General features: G+C 34.8%; 1 protein-coding gene across 1 annotated transcript in view; it reads right to left on the bottom strand.

Moving 5' to 3' along the window:
- Positions 1 to 704: 704 nt before the first annotated feature.
- LOC132934342 (ephrin-B1) overlaps positions 705 to 9809 on the bottom strand; it is a 258070-nt gene continuing 248965 nt past the window's right edge. Inside the window, exons 2-6 of the mRNA XM_061000651.1 lie at positions 8115 to 8256; positions 6575 to 6743; positions 5397 to 5510; positions 4874 to 5071; positions 705 to 4557 (exon numbers count right to left, since the gene is read on the bottom strand). Of these exons, the coding sequence (XP_060856634.1) occupies positions 4403 to 4557; positions 4874 to 5071; positions 5397 to 5510; positions 6575 to 6743; positions 8115 to 8256 (778 nt within the window). The 3' untranslated portion in view covers positions 705 to 4402. The remainder of the gene's footprint in view (positions 4558 to 4873; positions 5072 to 5396; positions 5511 to 6574; positions 6744 to 8114; positions 8257 to 9809) is intronic.

Raw genomic sequence — 9809 nt, 5'->3', positions numbered from 1 at the left:
TCGATTATATAATTATAATTATATAATATGGGGGTGATTGTTCACTCAACCCTGAATTTTATAAACTAGGCTTACAATTTTTGTTTTGAGAATAATTTAACATTACATCCCAGAAGCTGTGCTTCTCATTATCCACTAAAAATGTTTTAATTTTATTAAAAAATTACGAACACACTTGTTAATAAGTATACAAAATCGTAATAATATACTTAAGTATAAATCTGTGAAAAAAGTATGATGATTATATTTAACGATGTGCTCATTTATTTTAAAATAGTATAAGCTATATGTACGTATACCTACACGTATTCATTAATATTTTGTTAATAATATACGTATTTCATTATTTTATATTTTTTGAAGCATAATTTCTAATATGTGCCTACTTATTTTCTTTTCAGATCATTGATTTTTTGATCTTACAATAGTTTATTAAGACCGCTTTTTTAATACAGTTCTGCCGGCGTGTCTTAGTGATTTGTATCGGAAGACTTGAAAAATAACCGAGACCGTGAGTATGCAGTCGACCTTTTTGTTACCCGTTTTTACCAGGCGGTGGTTGAAAACCAAAAGGATAATCGGAGCTTTAACATTTGCCCGTGCGGTACAGGATCGTCGGTCTACTAGTAGGTAGCAGGAAGGTACGTCAAAACGTAGGTAGGTAACACCATCACTCGGCGAGTGCATAATAAAAAACACGACTCATTATTATCATAAACCTTATATTTAACTGGTACATACAGCACAAATAGGAGTACACATCAGTTCTAAGTATTAAGTGCCCTGTTCTAAATTCATACATAGGTAATTCTAAGCTAATACACGTTTATTATTATTATTTTTTTTTGACATTTATTCATTTATACAGCGGGTATATGGCAATAAATTGAAGGACGTATATACATTTTATATTGTTGTGTATTTTATATATATATATATATACACATACATACATACATAATGCATATATATATATATAAATACCAACTAATATTAACGTATTTCAATCCTAACAAACTACACACAAAAAAAAAAAAAAAAATAAAATAAAAATAATTTTAAAAAGAATACAATAAATAAAAAAAAAAATTAAATAAACACACGGCGTCTTACTATTATTATAATATTATCCTGTAAATATTTTATTAAACATACAGGTTTGAAGTTATACTTAAATCGTAATTGTTCGAACATTCAGCCAGTTTTTTCATTTTAAAACACAACAGGTGATTACGCGGCGATATAATAATGATAATATTATAGTTGTTTGTAAATTTTAGTTAATAGTTTATTTTTAGAAATTTAAAAACGTTTTTTTCTCTCGTTTGTACTTTTTTCTTTTAATTTAAGTTGCATTGAAACATAGGAACTTGAACACATAAAAAATACGCCTAAATAATAAAAAAATTTTCACACCGACTATATAATACGAGATATTAGTTAAATACACGAATATTATGTCGTCGTGTGTCGAGCGTACTACGTTAATATAATAATAACAAAAATTATTATTATACACGGGTAGTAGATGTGTATATAAAAAAAAACAAAAAAAGAGACAAATTTAAGACGGAAAATAAAATTAATGGAACAATATTACTGGCTGAACATATGGGAGCGTGGGGGTCGGGGGGGTTCGGCGATGTGTGGAGAAGACGAGTGTTATGTTATGGTTTTCGTTCGTCAGCGGTGTACAGAGCTTAGAACACGACGTTCGAGTAAATCGAAAATGTACAAAATATAATAATCGTAATATATAATAAATAATGATATTATTATAATAATAAATCGATGGTCCGACGGGTAATACGAGTACAAACATGTTTCACCGACGACACCAAAATATTATAATGTATTGTACAGTGTATATATATATATATATATACTGAGTTGTCGACGTACACGGTACCTAATAATAATAATAATACAGCTTATTATTCGTCCGTCCGTTCGACGGAAAAGAAACAGTACAAAAGAAAACACCTAACATTACACACTATACAAATTGAATATTAAACGATTATCATATTTTTTTTATTATTTTTTTTTTTTTGTTTTTGAAATATATATATATATATATATATATATGTATAAAAGAGATATACCATATCGTTAATATAATTATTAAAGCATTTCATTAGAACTAAATAGAATTTTTTTTTTTCAATATCGTTTTTACAACGCCGCCACGGCAAATGTTTTGGGTGCCTATACGTCTAACGCTGCGCAGCTCACGTCGCTCGGCATAATATTATTATAATATATTATTATTGTAATGTTATAGCAATTCATGGCAGTCCGCGCGGATGAATTCAATACGGCAAAAATATAATACGAACACCGTTCGTTGTGGAGACACATTCCTTCGGAGCGTTTGCGAAATATTCGCTTCGGGCGCACACCGGACGGCTGCCGAAAGTACAGTAATATATTATTTTCTATCAATAATAGATTATTAATGACCGATGTTCGGGAATCGAAATGCGCAAGGTGTGGTGGTGCGCCGAGTTTTGGAAAAAAATAAATCAGTGGCGGCGGCGGCGGCGGGGCCGTAGTCGCGGATATACCGGCTATTACAATAATATTATTTACTATTATTATTACGGGAGTGAGAGGGGCAGCTAAGTACAGTTTTATACATATATATATTACGAATTTCGTTCGAGTACAATATTGTCCTTAAATCGTAATAACATATTAATACGTGTTACATAGGTAATATTATGATAATAATATAATACAAACTATTTTATTGAATGCGCGTGTACCTAATACAGTGACATGAAATACACGTTATATAATATATTATTATGTATAGTTAATATCATTATTATAATATATATGTACACAATATACGATTTTACAAAATAATATTTTTCCATTATATTATTATATATTTATTTATATTTATATATAAAACTATTTTCACACAAACGTAATAGAAACGTTAAAAAAAAAAAATACATATACATTATTATAATACTATGAAGTGATGACAAAAAATAAAAATAAATTAGATAACGGATGGAAAGAATAAAAAAATGTTATAATATAAGTATATCGTGTGTGCATGATATTTCTCGCACTCGTACGCAACCAAAGATAAATAGGTATGTATACGTATATATATACTGTTTCTCGTCGTATATACTATATAATATAATATTATAAAAGAAACTAAATTTATATAGATTATGGTCAAAGTGTCTATAATAGTAATATTATAATGTTTTAAAAATTAACGATCACAGAAATTAAATTACAAATATATAGCCGATTAGAACGAGAATATATAATATTAAACACACGCGCAGGCATGCGCACGCGCGCGCACTCACACACACACACATATATATTTATAGGTACCCTAATAATTTCACATTTTTAGTTTTCTATAAAACATATTATAGACATATTATAATAATTATATTACATAATGAAGAGAGTGTATTAATTGATTATTATATCGATCGTAGGTATACGATATAATAATATTAAATAAATTATATGGAATGGCGACGGCGGCGATACCTAACACGATGGTCGTTTAAAGTATCGCAAACAATATTGTGGAACCGGTAAAATGGCACTTGGCCGTATTCGAGATGGCGAGAGAAGACCGCGTCATATGATACAATTTTTCAAAATTCACTGCGCACAATATATAGCAATACCGCCGCTGCCACCATATACATACGTTTTGTTATGTTATTATGTTATTATGGCAAACTATACAATTAATAATAATAATAATACTAATAATACGTTAAGAGGGTTTTCGAAAAAAAATCTCGAGGTCCGGAGATTTTTCGAACTGTCTAAAGTGATACGATACGGTAAAAATAAAAAAAATTAAACATTGTTCTCGATTATTCGTCTGAATAAAATTATCGTGTATATATATATATATATATATACTCGTTTTCCTACGTTATACATGCGTATATAATTGTTATGTACAAATAATAATAGTAATAATGATCATAATAATAATAATAATAATAATATATAATAATAATAATAATAATATAATAATAATAATAATAATAATAGATAATAATAATATTGATAATAATTATAATAATAATAATTACTCAGGGGAGGGGAGGATTATCATTATCGTTATTATCGGAGGTGTTTGTTTATAATATTATATATATATATATGTATATATATACATATACATGTATATTTTATATATATTTACAAGAGTTTAATAATAATAATAATTATATTATTATATATATAGTAAAATAAAAACACCATTTAGGTAGGTATATACACAGTGTGTCGTCAATAATGTAATAATATGTCGCATAATATTATTATATACGTTTGCCGGGGAGGGTTGATGAGGGGGGTAGGGGATCCGGCGAAACTCCGGCTATACTCTGGTGACAGCCTATCGATATAAAATCAACCGATCGACTGCGGCGATGGCCACGAGGACTAGAATCGCCAACGCCTTCGCAGACATGCTGGCGGCAATCGCACCGGCACCGTTGTACGTGAGCTCTTCGTTCTTGACCACTTCGTTGGGATGCTTGTCGTATTCGGCTGCGGGCAAACGAGCAAAAACGCGATGGTAAAATTTTTGAACAATTTTTTTTTTTTTAGAATACGTTTTTCGAGACGTCGCAAAAAAATATTTTGAAAGGTGTTATCGCGGACTCGTACGACAAAATGGGGTTTGGTTCTAACCACAATAATATTAATCTAAAAGCGCACACGTTTCCGGTCGGCACGGATTTCCCCCTCACGTCATTCTCGACTGAAATATCTCAAACAATATCGTGACAGAACCCTCTTTCGTCCCGAGTCCGCGACACGTCCTGTCTCAAAGGGATGCGTGTCATAATCAAAATATACTCACATGATTTTTTGTGTGACGGCTTGTTGTTGTTCACGGACGGTCCGGTGGCGCCGAACGGAGGTTGCTTGCCGGCCAACGATGGCTGTTGTGTGGACGACGCATACACTGACGGCGGTCGGGCCGGATATCCGTGCGTGCTGCCCGGGAATGGTAGCCGCTGAGGGTTTCCGGCGTTCTGCGTTGGTCGAGGAGCTAAGTCTGCGAAAAGCGAACGTTCATCGTAAATTTGACATGGTATAATAATTACAATGATGTACCTATATTTATATATATTATATGTAATGCAAGTACGACTAAACGAGCGGCTGCAATGACAAGATATATTAAAATAACAATAACCATCGGGTCTGCAGTAATAATTAATAATTTAATTATACAATATCACCGTCGGTTTTGTGAACCGTATAAGTAGTTAGGTACATAGACGGATTTCAACAAGCCTGCGCGATTTTACAAATAAAACAACGAGCTGTGTGCGAGTCGGGATATAATAACATTGGGTAGATATTTGCAGGGTACTCACTCTGGTTGTTCTGTTGGTCTTCTGGTCTGCAGCACACCTTGAACACGACTTTCATGTTGTTTGTGGAGCAGCGGCCGCCAATTCTGCGGTGGATGTCGTCCTTGGACGAAGTGGCTGCAAGAAAATACGTACGAAATTTTTATTACAATAATGGTAAATTTCAACGATGTAAACAGTGTATGTATGCGATTTATTCGTCCACCTGCGCAATAGTCACAGTATTTTTATCGATGTGTATCATAAAATAATAAACGGTTCTATAATTTCGAAATTATTTATTTTAAATTTTAAAGTGAACCTATATATAACTATTTCGTATATTTTCAAAGCACTAAAAATTGCAGTTATCGTAATGCAAACGAGATTGTTCCATATACAGCTAATGCACTCGAGGGTTACATTCTATACTGTAATATATAGATATATGTTTTAGTGGTCGTATTACAATCGACTAACTGGTACTTCTACGGTAAAACGTTGGTGTCAGTCGGTATATTAGTTTAGGGAGTGAACCAAAATTGTATTAATTTGAGACGTGGACTCAAACTTGATGAAAAACGTTATGAAAGAAAAATATCACGTTGACGAGTTCTTGACTTTGAACGATGTTTCGGCATATCAGCAATTGTGTTTATTATATAATAATATTATAGTACCTATGGAAGGTACACGGAAGTTCGTGAACATGTTTTATCAGAAAAATTTCGATACCGAGTCGATTCTCGTTAAATTCAGATATGATCTGATTTCGGGACGTGCAAAACTTCACTCTCGCGGTGTAATGATACAATTTTTTTTTAAAAAAACGACACGCCCCAATAACCGGACGACGAGCGGTGCCGTTCATCTCGCAGAACGGAACTCGAAAACGGCCGCCATATATTGATTCGCCATATAATATATTGTTATGATATTCTGTCGGCCGGTAATAAAACGATGGCACCAGCCCCCTTTGCGGCGTCATTACGCGTCGACGAGTTTATCGCCATCATCCCCGGATCTCATTTTTTTACGACGAGTTAAAGCTTTTAAGAATAACAACGCGTATATATATATATGCGTATATCGTTTTAGCCGGTTCGCGTATTATATGCATTGTACGTTTACGGCGTACCTAAACGTGGATATTTTATTAGACGGATGCGCGTATTATAATATATAGCAGGTTATATACTCACAAATGAAATAGTAGTCTTGTCCCGGCTGAAATTCGAGTCCACCGGGCTGAGGCGTGAACGACCGGAACGTTATGGTGACGTACATAAGTTTGTACGGCTTGTCACAGTACGCTATGATCCTCGGATTGGGATTAGTGATTCGGCACATATCGTATTCCTCCTTGGACACCTGGAAACGAAAAATGTAACCGTTTTAGAATTAAAAATATTTTGCTGCAGTATAATCTGAGATGCGTCTTAGAAGATTGATATAACAATACATTTGACAGGAAAACGTTTTATTAGAGGACATATAGGTATTATAGATAGATGTGTAGAGGGTTTTCTTGTTTTTTTGTACGAATTTTTTTTTTTGGCAAACGAGTTCAAATCTCATTTACCGACTACGATTTCTGGTTTTGAAACGAATTTCGTCGAGGCGCTTCCGCCATTGTACTTCGGTGTTTTGTTGGACGATGCAGCTTTTTCGAGTGTACCGAATAATATTATATTATATTATAGGGGTCGTATATATATTGCAATGGCGTTTTTGATAGAGAAAGAGGAATAGAGACGGAGTGATAGACAGAGAGAGAGGGAGAGAGAGAGAGAGCTCATCAGTGCTGAAATTCTCCACCGACGATGGCAAACAAAAACTTGTAAATCGGCCGTGGTATATAGCGGCAGCATTGTGCTACAACAATAAAGTCGGTGGCCGCCGTCAATTAGTCGGGAGTTTGAAAAGGCCGAAAAGTTATATGCGCCTCGGCGGCGACGAACGCCGCTGCTATTAATGCCAAATTTACCACTCGGCTGACGCGCCAGCAGCGTGCAGTGCCTCACTGTCTTATCTCTCGACCGCTACCACCTGCAGCACCTCCTGTACCAAATCACACCACCACCACCACCCCCATCGCCCTAAACCTTCCACTACCATCACACGCCGCGTTAATAAGAGTCGTTGAAATCGACCGAGTTAAAGGTCGTCTTGGCGGCCGCAGACAATGGTCCTATTGTCCGCCGCTGCAGTGGAAATAAATAAATAATAATAGAGTATAATATAATATTGGTAGGTATAATATCATATATTATACAGGCGTGCTATTACCACAACTACAATGTACTACGAAACGGTGCGTATCCGTGATATGACCGGGGTAAAACTTTCTCGACTCTATATAGTGCGATTGTACGACGCCCTCTCGTATAATGCTCATGTATATACTATACGTACGAATTAATTTGAAAAATCTCCTCCCTGCCCAGTTTTGATATGTGCATCTTACTACATATTATTACCTAATATATATAACCCGCGCCCGAGCCGGATGAAACGTGATCATTTTTGTGATTGGGAAACATACTGCACGCGGGATAAACTGCAGCAAGGTACACGCTGTCACGCCACTTCCGCGGTGAAAACGGGATGGGCAGATCTAGGTATTGTATTATTTTATATCGGACGCATTTGTAGAAAGACGATTATAGAATATATAATGTATTGTCTAGGAAGAGGTATTATATTAAAGAGGTATAAATGATAATATATATAGGTACTCACGTTGTAAATGATATACTTTTCGGCATCCGACTCGTGCGTGCCCGGTGCGTACACGGGACACACGATGTTCACTTGGTCGTATTCGAAAGGCTGGTTTCCTTTGTTCACGTCGATTATGTGGTCCGTGTTGTCTATCCGGAATCTGAAACAATATCGTTTGAGCGGTTAGTTACGTTTTCAATTATCTGACAGTTCGCGCATTTATTGTTCTGCATTATACAGTTACTATCTCAAAATGTATAAATATTTTTTTTTTACACAGTGTAAACTTTTATTACTCATTACAAAACAATTTTTTTTCAAATTTAAAATATTGTGTACTGTTAATGTGTTATTAGGTACTTATATGTACAATTATTTGAGTTTAGATGAGCGGAGAGGAGTATATATACCATGGCGGGACACCTAGCAAAATTCCACAATTTCACTATTCAGCTCGCACATCATACTATTGTATATGACACTATATTATAATATAGTGTATAATATATTGTGTAGTAATATAGGTACTGAAATGTACACAATACCTACGATCGTACGCGCCGAGACAAAATAGTGTGCATCAGGTTAGAAAGCGGATATACATCTATATAGAGTGCTCGCGCCACATAGACCATTGTTGTTATGTGCACAATATAATAATATAATATATAATATCAAACATATTATACTGCATTGCCTGTTATATTATTTACGCGGAACGTCGATATACGGCGGCGGATTACTGCATATAGGTACCTACATAATATATATATATATATATAACAATATACTCTGTATACAAGGATTGTAAATCCTGCAGTAGACCCTGCACCCGTAATTGTTAATTGATAATATTACACTATGTGTACAATATAATATAACGTTATGTATCTGTCGACGACTGAACGCAGAGACGATCTCAAAGCGGAGTTTTGGGCACATTGCGACGACCCATCTCTCTGTTGCCGTTTGTGACGTGCACTATATAGTACATATTGTATGATATTAATATTATACTGTGACGCGGGTTTTCACATATTATTATTAATATTATTGTCATTATTGTCGGTAGAGATTTCTAATTCTACAATATAATATCACGCGACGGACGAATAGCGCAACGGCCCCCGCCGAGCTTTTGACTATCTCCGTCACTTCCGGCGGCGATGACATCGCACACACACCGTACTCATCCGGTTCGGGCGTGATGTACATACAATAATATTACATTAATTATTATTGTTCTATATTATTATATACTTTTACATTTTCCGTCGTGTCGCCCGACACGTTACCGCCAGTAGCAGCATTATTTTGTATTAATTTTCCTGTAGAGAATATTATTATATTCTACAGACGATATCACAACGGTTACAATACATAGGTACTATTATCAATACGACGGTGGAGATATTTTCTATGCATTCCTTTACGACGATTATTACATTTGTCTGTATAGCCCCGCGGAAGATACCATAAACTTTCTTGCCGGTCCTTAACTTTACAATATAACGACGGCGCGACGGTCGTGTACGCACGGTGGTCGCTGCAGTACGCGTGCATTATACGCGGAAGAACGTAAAAAAGACATAAATGTTTATTGCTGTTATTATTATTAAACGACCGTTTGCCGACCCCCGTTTTCGTCGATAAATGCACAGCCAACCATATTTATTACACTCACATGTAGGCACCTATATAAGTGCAACGCGA

Source organism: Metopolophium dirhodum, chromosome 1 (genome assembly GCF_019925205.1).
Source record: "Metopolophium dirhodum isolate CAU chromosome 1, ASM1992520v1, whole genome shotgun sequence".
Classification (NCBI taxonomy): Eukaryota; Metazoa; Arthropoda; class Insecta; order Hemiptera; family Aphididae; genus Metopolophium; species Metopolophium dirhodum.
Note: the sequence above shows the minus strand (reverse complement) of the source record. Positions and strands in the feature narration are given on the sequence as shown.